Raw genomic sequence first — 22,141 nt, 5'->3', positions numbered from 1 at the left:
GGCTATGTCGGATAGTCGACCTCAGATTCAGGAGGAGCAGTGTGGTTTTTGTTTTGGTCATGGAACTGTGGACCAACTCTATACTCTCGGCAGGATCCGTGAAGGTGCATGGGAGTTTTCCCAACCAGTTGACGTGTTTAGTCGTCAAAGTTCTTCTATACAACAGGAGCACTCTAGTGTTTTTAGAAATTTGCTGCAAAAATGTTTGTTCCCAAGTTTTGAATTGAACTCGGGGGCCGGTATGGTATCATTCCTGGGCAGGATTTGGCCCATGGGCCGCCAGTTGAATAGTCCTGAATTACACCCTTTAGTCACCCTTACTCTCTTTTAATCCAATATTGTAATGCTGCCTGAGGCTTGATCTGGTTTGGTCTCATCAAGTGACCCATACTACTTTAATATTGATATTTTTAGTCCATTTAGCCACTTTTTTGCTAGTTTTTGCTTGAAAATGCTTAATTTAGGGCAAAAATGTTGTAGGATATCCTTAAAAAAAATAAAAAATATGCGATTTGGTGAAGCCGCAATATTTCAAGCTTAGTATGGCGAAATGTGAAACCAAAATATTAGGAACGGTCACAACAACCACTACACGGAAGATGTTATTCAATAATACTGTGATTCAATCAAAATTGAGCATGAATATATTTTTAACCCTTAGGGAAATGTTTTGTTCTTTTAGGTACATTTTTGCTCTATTTTTGGCCATAAGTTTAGTTGTGTTAGTCTGTTTAGAATAATTTTTTGCTTCATAAGGTTTTTCATGCTCAAGTTTAATATATTTATTTACAATTCTTTAAAATATCAACGATACACTGGGAAATAATTTTTGTCCAGTTAAGTCCTGCCAGGACGAAAAAGTCCCCAAGGAGTTAAACGTGTATAAAAAACTTTTTTGATTCATATTTGTTTTATTTTTCTGCTCAATTATTTTAATAAACTTTAGTCCTAAATACAAATGGCAAACATCTGAGGGCAGCAAAGCCAACCGCGCATCAAAGCCGTGCACACATACAAAAGCATTCTGAGAGAAGTAATGAACAATTTGCAGTCATGTTGTTGTTATGATAGAATATACATTCAATGAAAGCTAATGCTTATCGTCCAAATTGCTACTATTAGCTAACAACACCCAAAGCTAATGTGCGTGCATGTGTTACGCACGTATGTAGTTTTGTCATAGAAGCTGTAAGACGGCTGAATATACACTACCGTTCAAAAGTTTGGGGTCACCCAAACAATTTTGTGGAATAGCCTTCATTTCTAAGAACAAGAATAGACTGTGGAGTTTCAGATGAACGTTCTCTTTTTCTGGCCATTTTGAGCGTTTAATTGACCCCACAAATGTGATGCTCCAGAAACTCAATCTGCTCAAAGGAAGGTCAGTTTTGTAGCTTCTGTAACGAGCTAAACTGTTTTCAGATGTGTGAACATGATTGCACAAGGGTTTTCTAATCATCAATTAGCCTTCTGAGCCAATGAGCAAACACATTGTACCATTAGAACAGTGGAGTGATAGTTGCTGGAAATGGGACTCTATACACCTATGTAGATATTGCACCAAAAACCAGACATTTGCAGCTAAAATAGTCATTTACCACATTAGCAATGTATAGAGTGTATTTCTTTAAAGTTAAGACTGGTTGAAAGTTATCTTCATTGAAAAGTACAGTGCTTTTCCTTCAAAAATAAGGACATTTCAATGTGACCCCAAACTTTTGAACGGTAGTGTAACGCTGAAAAAACATTGGAAAGTTAGCGGCCTTTAGGCATCAGTGTAAAAGTTGCCAAAAGCCTCTTTAACTGCTATTCAAGTATGTATGCCCCAGAGGGTAAAAGGCAAAATGTTTGATACAGCTCTTGTAATGGTCATCTGTGTGTATAAAATCAAATAATTAAACAATAATACAGCCGTCTTGAAAATCACATTAGTTCATTTTTTAGGACTGTGTGCACCATGTTTTTTCCAGTACTGTTGTTGTTTTTTATTAAATACCATATCCTGTTCTAGCTAGAGGTCGGAATTTAAGCATTAGATGTCCTTGAGGTCCAACATCTATTGATTAAGAATGCAATCTATTTCCTGTGTGCTGCTGATGGCCAGAAGAAGAACATTCATTTTAATGCAATAAGATGAGAGCACAGGCGGTAGTAAACCAGGTCGTTGATCATCCACCTTTGACAGTGGCCCTGAATCATACCATGCTGATTTAAAGCTGCAAAGACCCAATCAGCATCCTCTATTTGTGGTTCCATCTTGTGTCCAGACCACCTGAACTAAGTTCAGCTTCTGCCACACTAAAGTGCATGTGCCACCCACACCGAAACTGAAACTTATTTGTCTCGCTCAGCCAAGCCGCTGTGTGAACCAAATCGACGGAGTTTGTCAGACCATCGAAAAGACCATCAACCAGACTGTGCAGAGAACTTTGGACCAGTTAGAAAAAGACTGTGATCTAATTTGCTTTACCATCAGCAGCAGACTACAACAGGACAGGTGAGGCGCCTCAACTACAACATAACACAAAGCAGGTTATTTGTGAGAGTATGATATTGTATTTATCCCCTCTTGTGTAACCTGCAGGACTGATGCCTCATACAACAAAAGCGTTCGACTGCACTCGTTCGTGTGTGGTGCTATGGGAGTTGTCCTTCCTTTGCTCTTCGTTCTCAGTTTCATTCTGAGCACCTTCCCGAAGGAGCAGCTGAGTGATCTGATGGGAGAGGGGTTGGCACACACCCTCTCTGTCTGTACAGTGAGTCTCTTAGCTCATACTCATTAGGGTCTCTTATAATTAAAAGGGGCTGCAATCATTTGTATCTCCCAATATGATGCAGTCTTAAACATTTTGGGCCCAATCTACTAAAGGTTTGCATGTATAAAACACGTGAAAACTTAATTGCCGCAAAGCTAATCTACTAAGCTTGTGTACAGAGGGTTGTGTTTCTTAAATGAGCAAAATAGCAAACGCAATCCATTTACCGTGTCTGCCTTCATGTATATGCAGAATATATGCTGATTATCAGAACGCCCACAATACTAGGAGAAGATGCAAATATTATCATTTAGCCCTCTCAATGTGATTTATCAAGACTAAAACTGTTCTGCTGTTGCTGTTTTGCATCTATATTTAGTACGCTTCTGCAAACAATTACACACACATGGCTGTGAGAAGTAGGAAATCAGGCTATGAAGACAGATGATTGAGATATAGAGAGAAAATCCCATCTTTGTGGGTGTCTACATATTTGGACTGTCAGAAATAAAAATACTAGACACGAGAGATAGAGAGAAAATCCCATCTTTGTGGGTGTCTACATATTTGGACTGTCAAAAATAAAAATATTAGACATATCATCTATTCAGCAATATCATTTTATAATTTCATAGCTGCTGGATAACTTAAAAGTGAACTGCACTTTTTTTAAATGTTGTCTATCGTTCACAATCATGGAAGACAGAATGTATTAAAAAAATACATCCGTCAAACTAACTATACTGAACAAAAATATAAACGCAAAACTTGTTTTTGCTCCCATTTTTCATGAGTTGAACTTTTACTACATACACAAAAGACCTATTCCTCTCAAATATTGTTCACAAATCTGTCTAAATGTGTGTTGGTGAGCATTTCTTCTTTGCCAAGATAATCCATCCCACCTCACAGGTGTGGCATATCAAGATGCTGATTAAACAGCATGGTTATTGCACAGGTGTGCTTTAGGCTGCCCACAATAAAAGGCCCCTCTGAAATGTGCAGTTTTGCTTTCCTGGGGGTCAGAAAAGCAGTCAGTATCTGGTGTGACCACTTTTTGCGTCACGCAGTGCAACACATCTCCTTTGCATATAGTTGTTGATTGTGGCCTGTGGAATGTTGGTCCACTCCTCTTCAATGGCTGTGTGAAGTTGTTGGATATTGGCAGGAACTGGAACACACTGTTGTATGCTGACCATGCAAGAACTGGGATGTTTTCAGCTTCCAGGAATTGTGTACAGATCATTGCAACATGGGGCCGTGCATTGTCATGCTGCAAAATGAGGTGATGTCTCGGGTGAATGGCACAACAATAGGCCTGAGGATTTCATCACAGTATCTCTGTGCATCCAAAATGCCATAAATAAAATGCACTTGCGTTCGTTGTCCATGACATACGCCTGACCATACCGTAACCCTACCCCCACCATGGGCCACTCGAATCCCAACATTGACATCAGACAACCGCTCTCCCACTCGTCGCCACACACGCGTTCTGTCATTTGCTCTGAACAGTGAAAGCAGGGATTCATCTGTGAAGAGAACACCTCTCCAACGCGCCAGACTTCATGAGCATTTGCCCACTCAAGTCTGTTAAGATGTCAAACAGATAGGTCGAGACCCCGATGAGGACGACGAGCATGCAGATGAGCTTCCCTGAGACGGTTCCTCACAGTTTGTGCAGAAATTATTTGGTTATGCAAACCAATCGTTGTAGCAGCTTTCCGAGCGGCTGGTCTCAGACAATCATGGAGGTGCACATGCTGGATGTGGAGCTCCTGGGCTGGTGTGGTTACACGTGGTCTGCAGTTGTGAGGCCGGTTGGATGTACTGCCAAATTGTCTGAAACGCTTTTGGAAACGGTTTATGGTAGAGAAATGAACATTCAATTCACGGTCAACAGCTCTGGTGGACATTACTGCAGTCAGCCAACTGAACACTCCCTCAAAACTTGCGACATCTGTGGCATTGTGCTGTGTGATAAAACACAGTGGCCTTTTGTTGTGGGCAGCCTAAGGCACGCCTGTGCAATAAACATGCTGTTTAATCAGCATCTTTATATGCCACACCAGTGAGGTGGGATGGAGTATCTTGGCAAAGAAGAAATGCTCACTAAAACAGATTTAGACAGATTTGTGAACAATATTTGAGAGGAATATGTATTTTGTGTATATAGTTAAAATTTTAGATCTTTGAGTTCAAGTCATGAAAAATGGAAGCAAAAACAAAAGTGTTGCATCTATTTTTTTGTTCAGTGTAAATAAACGTAAATAAAAGTCCACTTACAGCAGAACCAATGGGAGGGCCTCCACTCCGCCCATAGAACCCAATAAATAACCATCCAGAAACTGCCAACAATACTCCCTTTACATTTTGTGTCTTAAATATTAACCAACTAGTTATGATTTTAATATAAGCGCTAACGCAGACAAACCATAACGGCTCCGAGTGGTAAGCTGCTTCCTTGCTCGTGAAAGATTATTCTAGAACATAAATCATTCCTCTCACCTGGATAGTAGAAGGATGAGGACGTATTCCGACAAGTTGGTACACTTTGACAGCCAATTTAGACCGGGCAATGGCAAGAACAACACGGAAAGAAGCTTGTTTCCCCCATTCTTAAACCGGAATATAACAAGATTCTGTCGATCGACATCTTAATGACAGCAGACCTCGTACAGTAAGTGATGTTTTATTATGTTTGTTGGCTCTCATGAAGTCTGCAGTGAGTGGTAATCAGTGATGTTGGAAAAAAAGCAAACGTGATGTGTTTTTTAAATTAATGTGCCTGGTATTCTAAAAATGATCAAAATACGTAAATATTAAATGTTATTATAAATGTACCCGTTACTACATTGCATATATACTTACAGCATGTATATAAAACTTTATAATAGGTGTTTGGATGTTTTTTTAGGGCTTTATCACATTTACAATTTAGAATGCATAAAATGAATAGTACAAATATGTGTTATTCTTTTACATAAAGATTGTGAGTGATAGGCAAAATATTTTTAAAGTGCAATTCCCTTTTAAAGGGCTGATTAAAACAAAGTTGATTCGTTTTGGTGGCTGCTGTCTAGGGATGATGTTTGATAAGAAATTATTGAGTTTGAGCCCATTATCGAATCCTCTTATCCAACCGATTCCTTATCGATTCTCTTGTCGAATCCAGATAGGTTGTTGTATATGGAAAAAAACACAATATTTGGTTTAACAAAAGCTCACTTTTATTACTTTTGTTTTCCTCTGTATGCAAATTTCCCACATCTGCGGGCGATCTCCTGCACCGCCGTGCGCGCCTCTCCTTGTTGCTGGTGCACTTGTGCATTCACCTCTTCGGACTGGCGAACAGTCTGTATGCTTTGGGTTAGCGTCAAACCAGCCTCCAGCTGCAGTTTGCGCGACAGGTCTTTGTCCACGATACCCACAACTATGCGGTCACGAATGTGGTCGTCCCTCGCTGCTCCAAAGTCACAGTGTTCGGATAAATCATATAGAGCTCTGATAAACATTTCAACTTTCTCACCGGGCCGCTGTCCTCTCTGGTAAAAACATGCGTGCTCGTGGATCACGTTCCGTTTGGGATAAAAGTACTCGTCGTATTTTCCTAACACAACGTCAAACTTTTTCTGATCATCCTCTGACAACATGAACGTCTTGAAAATGTTTTCAGCCTCTGGACCCATAGCATATATCAGGCAACTGACCTGTACTTCGCCGTCCTCCTTTGCTAGTTTTGTTGCTATGCGATACCGTTGGAAACGTTGTTTCCAATCTCCCCATTCATTTGGTCGGTCGAACGCAAAATTATCCGGAGGATTAAACTTGGCCATTTTCTTGCCGCGACGTGACTTTCCGTCTTTTCTGACACCATGTAATAAAGTTCAGAACAAAAGGTATAATCCAATGTGGTGGCAGGATCTTGTTTTCGAAGACTTGAAAAGAAAAGCTGTGAATGCATATACAGTGTGATTTTGTTTTGTTTACAAGGAAAGAAAAACAAAAGTTAAAAAAGGGAGATGTCATATATGTTGTATATATATGTATGTGCTGCGGTTGCTTTAAGAACATTGCGACAGCTGCCGTAAAGGAGGTGCGTTGCTAGCCTGGTTGCTATGTTTCCGGTTGGTCGTAAAAGTGTTCGTCATGTGTTTGTACCCTGCTCAAATCTCTCAGTAAAGGTATTCATTGGATTATACCTTTTGTTTTTAACTTTATTACACCTTGGAGCGCTTTTTCCGGTCCATTGTTTTTCCTGCTTTCCCTATCTGCGCCTAATGACTGAGCTACGTGACGTCATTTCTTGTGATGTCCCACAGGGCATTTATTGTGGGACGGGATTCGTTCCCAGGGATTCGAATAAAGAACCAACTCTTTTTCTTTACTATAGTGGGCTCGATAACGGGTATCGGTTCTCAAAAAGGGATTTGAGTCAATGGAATCGGTTCTTTTCTTATCGAACAACCGGGAGAACAGGTTTCAAACATCATCCCTACTGCTGTCTAATTTTTTTTAAATGGTGTTGGTTTTTTCACATAGGAAATATATTACATATCCTATATTTAAAATAAGCCTGGCAATATGTAATAGATGTAATATAAAGTCTGGATCATTCCAGATGCACCATTACAACACCCAGAGCGCACTTTCAGCTTATTGAAAAATAGGTTCTGTTGTCTAGAATCGCTGGTACATTATAGTTATGTGCTGCATGTTCAACAACACAACGAAAAAGCTTCAGGTTGGACCATATGATGCCATAAATGTGAATGGAAATGAGTGTCTCCATGGTGACAGCCGCCATACACACAAACATCTCATTTAGATAGCGAAGTCTGCACCACTTTTGCACTTATCAATTGTACACACAGTCTTAGTAGATCACCTGCAACACACCCACTAAGAGTACACACAATTTTATAGTTTGCACACGCTATTAAGCATGTGTTATTTGGATCTTAGATCAGGGCTTTTATTTATTTTTGCGTCAAACCTGAGCATTGTTTTTTTTGTTTTTTTAATGAAGAATGTCTCTCACATTTTAATTAATGGCTTGTGCTGATGTATTCCATGTTGTGACTTACAGTATGAGCGCGTATAGTTGCATTAGGAACACCTTTTTCTTCTTTATCCACTTAATAGGGAATTGTGATGTACTTATGGGAGTGGATTCCGGAAGATGGGCAAGTTGTCTTTGTGATCCTTTTTGGAGCCTTTTGTTACCTCCTACTTTTCCTCTCTAAATACTTCTCTGGGTAAGTAACACAAACTATTTTATAAATACCATTCATCTAGTAATCAGAAACTGAAGGACAATGGTTTGATTATACGTACAATGCTTAATTCTAAGTGAATGCCATGATGTTCCACTTCTAGTCAAGGAAACAAGACTCTAACAAAGAAGGAGAAGAGAGTGATGACAGAGTACAGTGATTATATCCAGGATATCGTCAAAGCCAAAAAGGTTAGACAGACTCATTAACATTTCGTATATGTCCGCTTCGTAACATAGCATCTTCGATAACCACAGAAATATGATTTTTTTTTTTGCTAGCTACAATGGATGACATTTTGTAATATTTACGACAGTGACATCATCCAAAACTACTTAACTGGCCGTAGTCTGTGGGTTCAAATGTAGTCCTGCTCTAGCATGCATGATTGTACAAGGAATAGTGCATGCAGGATGTATGGCATCAAAACCGGGACACGGTAGAAAGTCTAGGGCAGGGCACCATACCGGCTCCCAGGCTCAGTACAAAACTTGTGAAACAAACATTTTTACAGCAAATTCCTAAAAATATTAGAGTGCTCCTGTTGTGTAGAGGAACTTGGACCACTGTAACACTTTGGCAGATCCTTGCATTGACATTTAACATTGCCTAGCAAACATAAAACACTGGGGTCCAAACTTGTCATTTACTTAACTGAGGCATTCCTCAAAGCACCCCTCTAAGTCCTTTTTGGGGGCACTTTTTTTGTTATGTGATTTATGTAACTAAGGTGTTGCTGTAGCTTTTTTTACTTAAGATGCAGTCAGTAGTCATTTGTTTATTTTCTTTAGTTATACTAGTGGTGTTCTTTAAGGTTCCATTTTAGGTCCTCTACTTTTCATCAGTTGGGCTATTCAACTGGTAGCTTGAGCGTTCAGTTAAAAAAAACAACTTGTGAGGGACTCCGTTTGCTACCATGCCCACCGTACTGAGTATGACTTCAAAATAACCCGTAATGGGGCTAAAGAGAGTTGCAAGTGTCACCACTTTGATAAAGAAGGTGAGAAACATTTTTTAAATCAAGAGTCTTCGATAAAAGAACATATTTATTTATCCATTTCATTAGTCATTTGTCATTTTGCATTGTTTCCTGCGTATACATCTTTGTTTTTCATAAAATGTGTTTTAATATTTGTGGGTGTATGAAATGGATAAGTGAATTCACATAATTTCTTATGGGAACAATTGATTGTTTTCCTATGATTCGGTTTTCGTCTGACCCTTTTGAAAAGGAATAATTTAAAAAAAAAAACTAGGTACCACTGTACATATTTATCTCAAAGTGTAATTCTTGTGAATGTACCTCTCATAATTCATTTTTTCCACAGGGTAAATTGTATGAATGGTACCTCCAGCAATGTGCTGCAGAATATGACCTTTGACCCCGGGTAAGCGTCACGCATGTACGTTAACAGCGCTGGAAAAAGTGGCTGTGTAGTGTTTGGTGAAACACTGGGAAGTTTGTTCTTATACTGACAATCATCTACCAAATATTGCGGCGGCCAAAGGCACTATTACCAGTTTTACTAATTAGAAAGTGCCTTTGATTTTCAATATTCTCAAGAGACTGATTGTGGAATTTATAATGTGAATTTGTTGTTAAAATATTTTGTAGGCCGCTTTACTAAATTTGTTTACACTTAATTTATTCACATTTTTCTATGATGTCTTTATTATACCATCCCCTGAAACGTCATTGCACTGATTTTCTGTGTCTTTGGAGACACAAGAATGTGATATTTTAATGGGCAAAGCTGCAATAGTAACTGGGCATTCTAGTTTTTTATTGTCATACCAGTAACACTTCTGTCCTTTTACACTGCCTTGCCACAGCATTAGGTACACGTGCTTAATTTAATGAGATCCAAAATTAAACCTACAACAAAAATTATGCCTTTACAAAGATAATGATTATAGCTTGAAATTGCACCTGCTGAGGGCTGTATTTTGGTTATCTAATTAAATTGTGGGACTGGGGAAGAATATTACAAACATCTCTCAGTAGGCTGCATTGCAGTTATATACAACTAGAATAATACACATCATTTTAAATATATATATATATACAAGGTAAATGGTCATGAAAATAAAGAAAACGCATTGAAATGAGAAGGTGTGTCCAAACTTTTGGCCTGTACTGTGTGTGTGTGTATATATATATATATATATATATATATATATATATATATATATATATATATATATATATATATATATATATATATATATATATATATATGTATATGTACTAAGCAGTAGTGACCATGGTATGAAAAAGTATTGCACTGTTATTGGTTTGCATCCCCTGTAATCCTAGTACCCCCCCTCCACCCAGAGAGGAGTTGTACAGTCTAATGGCGTGTGGGACAAAGGAGTTTTTTAGTCTATTAGTCCTGCACTTGGGATGAAGCAGCATATATATATACACAGTATATATACACACACACACATATATATATATATATATATATATATATATATATATATATATATATATATATATATATATATATATATATATATATATATATATATATACATATATATATATATATATATATATATATATATAAAAAATGTGTGTATATGTATATTTCTAATTTTAATTGACTGTGGATTCATGTGCTGGGTCTCATTACATTGTGCGGGTGTATCTTATTTCGTCCCCAGTGGTTAGTTTTTATCATGTAGTAGTGAAACAGCCCCAAAGTTAACGATGCAGTTTTGTTGTGAAAATCAGCAATATTATCTTATCTTATGAGCTTATTCTATGGTAAGGTATTTATTACTGGAAAAAGAAACTTTTGCTCCAAACTGACACCATTTTTTTAACTGGAACATGAGATGCGAGTCAAAAGCTGTGGCTATTTCAGTGTTTGGAAACTTGGAAAAAAAATCTAAAAACAAATAAAAGAGGTAAAAATATTTGAGTGGCACAGATAACACTGGTTTTAAAAAATGATACATTAAACAATATTTTTTTACATTAAAATATAATAATCATTTGTATTGTGTGTGGTCTTAGTTGGGTTGGGCTGAGTTTTGAAAATATTTTTAACAATATTTTTATTTTATGAAACTCATATGTATAGGAATATTTTACTGCCTCAAAATGAAAAATGTCAAACATGAACTTTGTTACGTCTGTGAAATTCATTAAATATTTTCTACCGACCTTTTCTTTTCTGTGTTTTGCTTATCAGTGATCATTAGTACAGAATAATGAAGTGTTTGGTGAAGCAGAATAATTTTATTTCAAAGTTGTAGTTAAAAAAGCCCTCCGACTTTGTAGAAAGAACACTTGACTATCGTACATCACCAATGCCTCTCGTTTATACAGACAGAACCCAAGAAGTAGTAATTTGATAAAAAATATATTAAAGCAAGAAATTCTTTTCTTTTTGAGAAGTACAGGGTAACCATGCAGGCTACGAACCTCAGTTCCCTGAGTTAGTAACAAAAACATCCCCATGGAGGAGACAGCTACCAGCAATTGGCATCATTCATTATGTCATCATTTTGTGTTGATGTTGAAGGCAAGCATTAATATGGAATCAAAGGAATCAAACTTGATTTGTGCAAACTACTAGCAAGACGGCCAATAAAAAGAGGTATATTTAAATGTTTTAAAGGTTATTTAGTACACTTTAAAGCTGCATGTGTGTGTGTGTGTGTGTGTTTGACATACACTCATAAGCCACAACATTAGGTACACCTGCATAGAGATTCACTGCTATTTTTGACATCTTTTATTGGACGCATGTGTACTTAATAAAGTGTCTTGTGAGCATTTCTAGGCAAAAACAAAGATGTGTCATGCAAATATAAGGCCTTCATACAAAAATATGGAGGTTAATTTGTGTCTTTATTACCAAAGCTTTTTTTGACACTGAATGTACTGTATGTAACTGAATTTTATGCGATCGAATTTTGTGAAATGATTTTTTTTTACATCCATCTCTTCAAATATTGCTGAGTATTCAATTGAAGAAAAAATGTGAGCAAAATGCATTATTGTTTAAAAATCAATTTTGTAGAAATACAGTGTTTATAAAATTTCAGTGCAGAAATATTCATAATTCACAACCCACTTCCGATAAATTAAAATTGAAGCGATCGGTCGTGTATTAGAACCAGCCAATGGGGTGTCAAATTTGCAGTCATGTGACACGGGTCTTGCGAAGGCAAAGAAGAAGTTTATGCAGCTCTACGCACTATGTGAACAACTACCTGGGCACCTCATTGGCTGGTTCTGATACAACATCGATTGCTTCAGTCTTAATTTACCGGAAGTGAGTCTTGAATTTTGAAGCAACAAATATTCCTGCACTGAATCTTTTTGCACTAAATTTTCAATTTATATAGACTGAATTTTTAAATACACATTTTGCTCACACTTTTATTCAATGAAATTGTCTGCATAATTTGATGTACAAAAAAATTCAGTTCACACAAACGCAAAAAATTCAGTGACATAAATTCATTGTCAAAAAAAAGCTTTGGTAATAAAGAGACAAATTAACCCCCATACAAGAACGCCATCTTTCTACTATATAAAAAAGGATCTTCTCAAATAATATGTTTCTATTAAGTTACAGTGCATCCAGGATTAAAGCTATATACAGTATTATTAATAAAAAATAATCAAGGCCCATCCGTGGCAACATGTAAATGGCATCTTGCAGCTGAATCCACTATTGTCATGAAACATGACAACCTGGGTCAAAGACGTCCTGCTGACTAAAATCTCTCTCACGTCAGAGAGTCAGTCAGCGACATGTTTTAATGTCTTGAACAGTCAAAGTCCGCGGACCGGGATAGCTGCCCTGTGTGTCAGCACCATTTAGTGTCCAAACGTCGAGTGCACGTCTGGTCTCTGCACATGTGAAGTCATTGGGAGCCCTTGTCAATCAACCAGGAAATGTCTCCAGTCCTGCAAGAGAGACACACATTAATCCTTAGGTTGTGAGACATTACTATGAACAACTCTTTTAATTGTTCCTACTTGCCAAGAAGGCCCACCAATTTTTGTGAGTTGGTTCTGCACATGGATTAACAAAATTCTGAGTCGAAATCACTACTTTTAAATCGAGTAAAACAATTTTTTAGGACCTTCTACATATGTTTTTTCAACATTATGAGAGCCCTCTTGACATTAAGTAACACATTTAGGTCACCTTTACGCACTTTCCATGCAATATAGTAATGCTGCCTCAAGCTGAGCCAATCGGTGACCACGATACTGAACAGCCTGCTTTGACTGGTTTGGTCTTCTCTAATGGCCAATACTACTGTAGTATTGATATTCTTAGTTCATTTAGCCATGTTCATGCTTGAACATGCTTAATTTAGGACCGAAATTTTGTAGAATATGCTTTAAAAAAAACTGCGATTTGAATCGCATTGTGTCGAGGGACGATCATTACAAATACAAAACATGATAGAGTAGATACTACTGTTAATTTGGAAATATCAATTAACAGAACAAAAAACAACTCAAAAGCTGAAAGATAAACACCACAATTGTGGATTGCTTGTTCTATGTTGTATTTTTTAGCCATAACCAGTAATAGCAAAAAGGAAATGTGATAATGGCACCTTAAGAAATCAATTTACACACCTGTCTTGGCTGCTCAGTACAATATGGCTGAAGCTACATTAATAATGAAAGAAAAAGAGTGTATAATGTATCAATCAATCAATCAATGTTTATTTATATAGCCCTAAATCACAAGTGTCTCAAAGGGCTGTACAAGCCACAACGACATCCTCGGTACAGAGCCCACATAATGTACTGCAAAGCCAGCTGACGTCTTTATGTGAAGAGAGACGTCAAGTAACCCTCGCTCGGCATGATCACAACTTTATGGTAAATATACTGTACAGCTCATTGGTTTAAGTTTTACTATCCAGCTTTTTAACTTCTTTCAACACTTGTATGACAGTTAAGAATGCTAAAAATCACAATACATGAAGTCGACTGCCTCCAGCAAGCCTCCCTCTCTACTTCCGTATACACTTGGCATGTCCAAAGGGTAAGTCATTTTATACTTTATGGTTGTGGTTTTAATTGTTTTCCATCATGCATACAGTTACAATATGGCACATCACATCATTCCAATTTCTCATTACATGTCTGAAAATGAGTAGTAAGAAGCAGAGTTTATTTAATCCTACCAATTTCTAACACATTAGTTTGTTTTCTTCCTGTGCTCAATTTGTAACAAACAAGTAAGTACCGCTAATAACGTTCTCATAAATAAATAGTTGTTTTTTGATTCACATAATGAGATAAATAAAGTTATCTCTATTATATTTTATTCATATCTAGCTATTATATATATTTTTTTAAAGTAGTTAAAGCTGTTCATCGGGATTCTTCTCCCTTGTACTTTGTAAATACTTAAAAATAGTTTCAACAGTTTCTTAAACTGTATCATATCAGTACATTGTTAAAATACCCCCCGCCCCCTAAGTTTATATTTCTAATATTTTTAAAGAAGAATTCCTGTACATTCTTGTGTAGCAGGTATATAATTTTAGTTGTTTGCAAATGCATCAAATCATTAAATTTCTATATTTTTGATTGAAGGGTTTGAATGTTCTATATAACCGACATTAATACAGTGGTTATAAAGTGAACCTAAAATTGCTATTGTGCATCATAGCATAAATGTAATGTTAAGTATTGTTTGATTATTACAGTCATTTCTTCTACTTTAGGTTATCTAAATGAACCGTTATGTTTAATGTTTTCAAGTCACAATTCAAATATGATTAGTATATAGTTACATACAGTTCTTTTCGCACCAAGCAAACTATAACCTGCTACCCAAGAATGTACAACAATTATTCTCAACAAAAGAGGAGACATATAACCATATAGGAAAGTCTAATTTAAAACATTTGTATGCATGTACAACACTTAAAAACATTTAGCATATCAGTATGTGCAATTAAATTATGGCATGGATTCATCAAGGAAGTCATACAAAGTACTAATATGATTCAGTTCAAGAAACTGTTCAAACTTCAAATGTTCACAAAATACAAAGAGGAATTATGATAAACATGTTGAACATTTTTAGAAAGTTCTTTCTCCCAGGTGAACCATAATTTACTAACTATTTATTTATGAGAACTTGAATTACTGTGTATATGTCTATAATTTATTATGCATTTAATAATTGTTTTCTTATTATATATTCATTCGTTTAGTCATGTATTTATTCACCGTTGTGTTACAAATAGGGAACAAACAAATGGGATAAAACTTCTATGATACGAAAAAGGGTAGGATTAAATAAACTCTGCTTCTTCCTACTCCTTTTTGGACATGCCGTAATGAAACAAATGGAACTATGTGATGCATTACATTGTAATTGTAACTGCATTTATATGAACTGAATTTTAAAACACTATCATTTGTCAAGTAACACAATATTAGATGCTGAAGTGTAAAATTAGCAAAAAATCTAACATGCTAATATTGGAATGCTAACGATTGTGCCGCAGGCCATTCAAAATTTAGCTTTGGGCCACCAATAGCCCCTGGGCCGCACTTTGGACACCCCTGATCTAAAATGTTAAAATAAGGCTCAAATAAGGCAACGTCACTACCTCAGCTGGTATTTAACTTGTCATGTGATTCAAGTCACATGCTGCAGTATTCCCCCCCCCCCCCCCCCCCCCCAATTGTCAAAAAAGTACAGGACTTAAAGACCATTGTAATCTGACCAGGTTTAAGTCTTGGATGGAGACTTACTCCACATCTCGTTTCTTAATCGTCTTTCCGGATCCTAAGACCTCAACCACTCGGGACACAATGGGATCATAGTTCATGCTGGCGACCGCAACCACCTCCTCTCCCCTGTAGAAGACCCGGTCAAAGAAACAGCAATCACATGAAAATAGCCTGACATCGATTCATAAAAATAATTAATGATATATATACATGGGAACATTGCATTATTCATAACAGAGAGGCAGCATAGGCTGAAATTATACCAACCTGGTGTAAAATGCGACAAATCTCAATTCATCCAGGTCGCCTTGGATGATGACATCATCAAATCCGTCACCATAACCTTAAAAAAAGTAATGTAACGGTGAGTTATTTAACGTACTGTAGTAGTACATGACTTTACAGCTAGAGGGCAGTGTGCCTCCTCCATACCAGCATATCGTATGGTCTTTCCAAACATGGCTGACCAGAAGTAAGGCACCGTTTTCATCTCAGTGACTCTGCCCATCATGCTGAGAGCTGCTACTCTTCCTGCCAATAAGGTGAATGTATATATATTAAAAAAAAATCAATATCACCATTGGCCCCAACAATATTGAGTTATATTGAACACGCCCACCGTGCACATGAGCCATTTGCCAGTGAGGGATGTTGACCTTCTTGTTGTTGCGTGGTTGAAAAGGAAAGGTCACCACATCTCCCCCAGCAAAGACACTGTCCACATTTGTCTGCATCATCTCAGAGACAGGTGAAAGCAACAATATGGATTATAAAGACCTTAATATAAGCCTCTCAAAGTGGTGGTAATATGGGTGACACATCTAGCTAGCATCAATGCTAATGTTACCATTGCTAGTTGTGTACAGTACTTTTAGAAGATTTAACATACTAAACAATTGACAATGTTTATTACTATTACAAAAACATGTTTTGTTAGTGTTTAGCTTCAACAGGAACATTTTATCAGATAACATGATGGGGTGCTAACCACTGCAGGGTACATGCTAACGTACCTATGATAAAACTTCACAAAGGGATATTTTTTTGCTCACTAGATGCAGCAAAATTGGTCATTGTTTTTTATAGGTTGTAATTCAAATTCCATTTGAAAGTTTATGAAGAAAAAAAACAAAAATAATAAACATCGTCTGTTTTGAAAAATTGTTACATAATGTCAGTGCTATTTACTTGGCAACTGCCCCACACGAGAAACCAAGGACAGGAACAGCCGGTAGGCAAACAGGCACACACTAAACAGATTACGCAATAAAATGCCCTATAAGGTATATACACAGGTACCCCAATTTACGAGCTTAATTGGTTCTGCAACACAGCGCTTATCTCAAAACACTTGTATTTAAATCATCGTCTCCAATTGAAATTAATTTAAATGTATGTCATGTATCTTTTTATAGATGAAAGCAGAAACATTTTATTGGTTATTTAAATTTGTGTTATATGAAATGAAAATAATTTTATTTCAAATATAGTTATTGCTCTTCAATACTGAAGAAGAAAATCACTGGGTTTTTATTTTATTTTAACTTATAACATGCCTTTTAGAAATAAAAACAAACTTTTAGATAACAAACGTTATATAAAAAAACAATACAATAGAATGTACTACTAAAAACTAAAGTAGTTTTTATTGTAAATACAGCAGAGAGGATCCGCAGCTTCTCCATATTTTCATGGATAAATATGTGCGGCGTTACACTCATCCTGCTTCAGTATAGTGCAGACTAGCAGTGATACGCTCAAATTGCCTTCCACATTTATGTCCATGTCTAGCTATAAGAAAATGCTAGCGGGTAAGACCAGATGTTTTGGTCAGACTTCACAGTGTTCACTGTGACATTTGTGACTTTAAGAAATTGTGGGGATGCTTGCGATTTGAATTTTTGCTTGCAACTCAAAGCATAACAATTAGCCGAGTGCGGGCTAGCTCTTATCTCAAAACACTCCCAAGTTGGGGCACTCTTAAGTTGAGGTACGATTGTACAGTATGTAATTGATACCAGCTACCTTAACTGTGCTGTAGTACGTTATAATAATAAATGATAAATGGGTTATACTTGTATAGCGCTTTTCTACCTTAAAGGTACTCAAAGCGCTTTGACAGTATTTCCACATTCACCCATTCACACACACATTCACACACTGATGGCGGGAGCTGCCATGCAAGGCGCTAACCAGCAGCCATCAGGAGCAAGGGTGAAGTGTCTTGCCCAAGGACACAACGGACGTGACTAGGATGGAAGAAGGTGGGGATTGAACCGCAGTAACCAGCAACCCTCCGATTGCTGGCACGGCCACTCTACCAACTTCGCCACGCCGCGTTGAGTAATCTTCAGTACCGGACACCTTAAGAACTGCGGTGAACAGTAGATTTGACAGCCTACTTATTAGCGCTGCTCAACTCTTAGTCACTGAGGAAGTGTGGCGATTGAACCAGTAGGTCACAATGAACTGTTTTTGTCAAATAGCTGTACATATATCACTTAGCATGCCAGCAATTTACTGCTGTTGGTTTGTATTGTCTTCAAAGTATATTGTATTGTACACCTGTAGCTAGAGGACGAGCAGGAACCCATAAAGCAGGCTTGTGTAGAAAAATACCTTGTTTACAGTGATGAAGCCCTTTGAGTCCATGTGAACGCCGCTCTGTTTCAAGAAACTTGTTGCAGGAACACATCCTGCAGGACAGATTGCGGCCGTTTTCTTCAAATACCGTACTTGAAAGAATGTGCTTTGTGTTTTAATGTTGGACATCACCTGCTCCAACTACGCACACATCTGCTCGCAGGACTTTGCCACTCTTCAGTACCACCTCCTTTAGCTGTTGGAACACCACATACACAACATTTACAGTCGTGCTCATAAGTTTACATACCCTGGGAGAATTTATGATTTCTTGGCCATTCTTCAGAGAATATGAATGATAACACAAAAACCTTTCTTCCACTCATGCTTAATGGTTGTGTAAAGCTATTTATTGGCAAACAACTGTGTTTACTCTTTTTAAATCAAAATGACAAAAAAAAGTACCCAAATGACCCTGATCAAAAGTTTACATACCCCAGTGACTTTGATCTGATAACATGCACAAAAGTTGACACAAACAAGTTTGAATGCTTAATCAAGGTTCCAATCCTCACCTGTGACAGGTTTGTTTGTAATTAATGTTTGTGTATAAAAGGTCTGAGTTTCTGGGCTTCTGACAGACCATTGCATCTTTCGTCCAGTGCTGCACAGATGTTTCTGGATTCTGAGTCATGGGGAAGGCAAAAGAATTGTCAAAGGATCTGCGAGAAAAGGTAATTGAACTGCCTAAAACAGGAAAAGGGTATAAAAAGATATCCAAGGAATTGAGAATGCCAATCACCAGTGTTCAAACGCTGATTAAGAAGTGGAAAATGAGGGATTCAGGTAGACCAGCAAAGATTTGCCAGAAAATTGTTTGAGATGCAAAGAAAAATCCACAAATAACTTCAGCTGAAATACAGGACTCTCTGAAAAATCGTGGTGTGGCTGTTTCAAGATGCACAATAAGGAGGCACTTGAAGAAAAATGGGCTGCATGATCGAGTCGCCAGAAGAAAGCCATTTCTGCACAAATGTTACAAAGTATCCCGCTTACATTACGGCAAACAGCACAGAGACAAGCCTCAAAACTTTTGGAACAAAGTAATTTGGAGTGATGGCTTTCTTCTGGCGACTCGAACATGCAGCCCATTTTTCTTCAAGTGCCTCCTTATTGTGCATCTTGAAACAGCCACACCACAATTTTTCAGAGAGTCCTGTATTTCAGCCGAAGTTATTTGTGGATTTTTCTTTGCATCTCGAACAATTTTCCTGGCAGCTGTGGCTGAAATCTTTGCTGGTCGACCTGAATCCCTCATTTTCCACTTCTTAATCAGTGTTTGAACACTGCTGATTGGCATTCTCAATTCCTTGGATATCTTTTTATACCCCTTTCCTGTTTTATGCAGTTCAATTACCTATTCTCGCAGATCCTTTGACTATTCGTTTGCCTTCCCCATGACTCAGAATCCAGAAACATCTGTGCAGCACTGGATGAAAGATGCAATGGTCTGTCAGAAGCCCAAAAACTCACTGACCTTTTATACACACACATTAATTACAAACAAACATGTCACAGGTGAGGATTGGAAACTTGATTAGCCATTCAAACCTGTTCGTGTCAACTTTTGTGCATGTTATCAGATCAAAGTCACTGGGGTATGTCAACTTTTGATCAAGGTCATTTGGGTACTTTTTTTGGTCATTTTGATTTAAAAAGAGTAAACTCAGTTGTTTGCCAATAAATAGCTTCACACAACCATTAAGCATGAGTGGAAGAAAGGTTTTTGTGTTATCATTCATATTATCTGAAGAATGGCCAAGAAATCATAAATTCTCCCAGTGTATGTAAACTTATGAGCACAACTGTAGGTTTAGATTCTCATTGAAAAATATGAAAAAATATTCAGCCCCCATTTGTTAACAAAAAGAAAACCTTCCTAAAAATTGCCTTAAGTCACAGCAATGGCACAACACTTAAAACCTTCATCATATTAGTCTTGCCTTAAGGCACAGCAATGGCACAGGACTTAAAGTTAAAGTCCCAACAATAGTCACACACACACTAGGTGTGGTGAAATTATCCTCTGCATTTGACCCATCCCCATGTTCACCCCCTGGGAGGTGAGGGGAGCAGTGAGCAGCAGCGGTGGCCGCGCTCCGGAATCATTTTGGTGATGTAACCCCCAATTCCAACCCTTGATGCTGAGTGCCAAGCAGGGAGGCAATGGGTCCCATTTTTATAGTCTTTGGTATGACTAAAACCATCATCATATTAGTCTGTGGAATAAAATGATGGAATGGATTCAGCAAAGAGGTCCAACAATGTACTATGGCTGTATAGTGCCACGAATGAATTAAAAAATATACTATACTGCCTTTGAAAAATACCGATATTTATTTTTTTCGTGACATTGTATGAGCCGAGGCGCATGTCGCAAGTCATCACACGCACACGGCACTTACAAGTGTCAACGGTGTGGAGACAGAAGAGGGATGTATTTTAGCTTAAAAACGAACAATAAAGGTGGCGCTATAAACACTGAAGCGCCTCTGCTTTAAAACATAGCTAGCTAGCGGCTAACATCCGTCAACAGTGTTTTAGCAACTTCTAAAACATTCATCTTTGCCTCCGTGGTGACAAATAAACTACTGTTCTTACAAGTATCATCCCTGCAGGGTAAGGAATACCTAAACATGCTTCACTGCACACCATAGGATGGTACAATGGTAAACCGCTAACAGCAAGCTAGCTAGCGCTCCTGAATGTAAACAAACGGGTTGATATATGCAAATATCGACTGTAACGCTACCAAGTACAAGAGCTGTATATAGTTGATACTACAATGGTTACGTAGATGTGTTTTACTATCACAAAATCTTTTGTCTTTTTTTATTGTTTATAAACTCAAGAAATACATCCCTGGACACAGGAGAATTTTAATTATGACCAATGTATGACCCTGTAACTACTTGGTATTGGATCGACACCCAAATTTGTAGTATCACCTAAAAAACCTATGTAAAGTATCCAAACAACAGGGGAATAAGTGCTTATTACATTTTAACAGTAAATGGAACATGTTAAAACAAAAAGTAACCAGATATTAACAGTAAATGAACAAGTAGATTACCGTAGTAATCCTTCCATCCGTCCATTTTATACCCTCATAATTTTGACAAAATAATACTGAAATAATACTAATAATAATCGGAAATGACACAATATGATACTGCATACTTCAGCAGTCAAGTTATCAATCAATCAGTCAATCAAAGTTTCCTTATATACCCTGTTTGCATACTACTACTACTTATACTAAAAGATACGTTTTCTACTATGTTCACTGTTATTTAATGCCAAATAGTTATTTGATTACAATAAGAAACATACTTTTAATGTATAATAAGATGTTCTGTTAAAATAAAGCCAGTCATGACATTTTTTGTGATCCCCATTATTTTTTTTAAATGTATCAAAGAATCAAAATACATTTTGGTACAGGTACCAAAATATTGGTATTGGGACAACACTAGTGGAACAAGCGGTAGAAAATGGATGGATGGATGGATAGTCGCAAGTCATATTTGTCAGGCTGGCCAACAGGTAAAATTGTCTACATTCTGTTTTTAAAGCTGTTAGGTTGTAAGTTACTTTTAATTATTACTTTTAAATCTGAAATCTGTAACTGCAAATTATATAACGATAATAAATTATTAGTTATGTAATTGTGTTGAAATATTATACAATTGTCACTTAATTTGATTATTATCACATACTAT

The 22,141-nt window shown here is 37.1% G+C and overlaps 2 protein-coding genes across 10 annotated transcripts in view; one reads left to right on the top strand and one right to left on the bottom strand.

Annotated features, from left to right (window-relative positions):
- si:dkey-98f17.5 (uncharacterized protein LOC569123 homolog) overlaps positions 1-22,141 on the top strand; it is a 51,838-nt gene that overhangs the window by 17,010 nt on the left and 12,687 nt on the right. For 4 of the 7 annotated variants that reach the window (XR_009826583.1, XR_009826580.1, XR_009826581.1 and 1 more), the window contains exons 8-11: positions 2,352-2,497; positions 2,585-2,756; positions 7,902-8,014; positions 8,136-8,223. Coding sequence is in view for 2 of the 7 variants with exons in the window: in XM_062051244.1 (XP_061907228.1) it covers positions 2,352-2,497; positions 2,585-2,756; positions 7,902-8,014; positions 8,136-8,223; positions 9,361-9,414 (573 nt within the window). In the remaining 5 variants the exon portion in view is untranslated. Of the gene's footprint in view, positions 1-2,351; positions 2,498-2,584; positions 2,757-7,901; positions 8,015-8,109; positions 8,224-9,360; positions 10,476-22,141 lie in introns of those variants that run through there. The other 3 variants (XR_009826582.1, XM_062051244.1, XM_062051245.1) reach the window with 3 other exon arrangements.
- The window catches only part of LOC133652464 (apoptosis-inducing factor 3), a 66,372-nt gene continuing 55,513 nt past the window's right edge, over positions 11,283-22,141 (bottom strand). For all 3 annotated transcript variants that reach the window (XM_062051238.1, XM_062051237.1, XM_062051239.1), the window contains 7 exons: positions 18,552-18,615; positions 18,396-18,472; positions 16,396-16,513; positions 16,209-16,307; positions 16,044-16,119; positions 15,798-15,902; positions 11,283-12,965 (listed from right to left, as the gene is read on the bottom strand). In XM_062051238.1, coding sequence (XP_061907222.1) covers positions 12,923-12,965; positions 15,798-15,902; positions 16,044-16,119; positions 16,209-16,307; positions 16,396-16,513; positions 18,396-18,472; positions 18,552-18,615 — 582 coding nt within the window. In that variant the 3' untranslated portion in view covers positions 11,283-12,922. The remainder of the gene's footprint in view (positions 12,966-15,797; positions 15,903-16,043; positions 16,120-16,208; positions 16,308-16,395; positions 16,514-18,395; positions 18,473-18,551; positions 18,616-22,141) is intronic.

The sequence above is a fragment of the Entelurus aequoreus genome, linkage group LG06, assembly GCF_033978785.1.
Source record: "Entelurus aequoreus isolate RoL-2023_Sb linkage group LG06, RoL_Eaeq_v1.1, whole genome shotgun sequence".
Classification (NCBI taxonomy): Eukaryota; Metazoa; Chordata; class Actinopteri; order Syngnathiformes; family Syngnathidae; genus Entelurus; species Entelurus aequoreus.
Note: the sequence above shows the minus strand (reverse complement) of the source record. Positions and strands in the feature narration are given on the sequence as shown.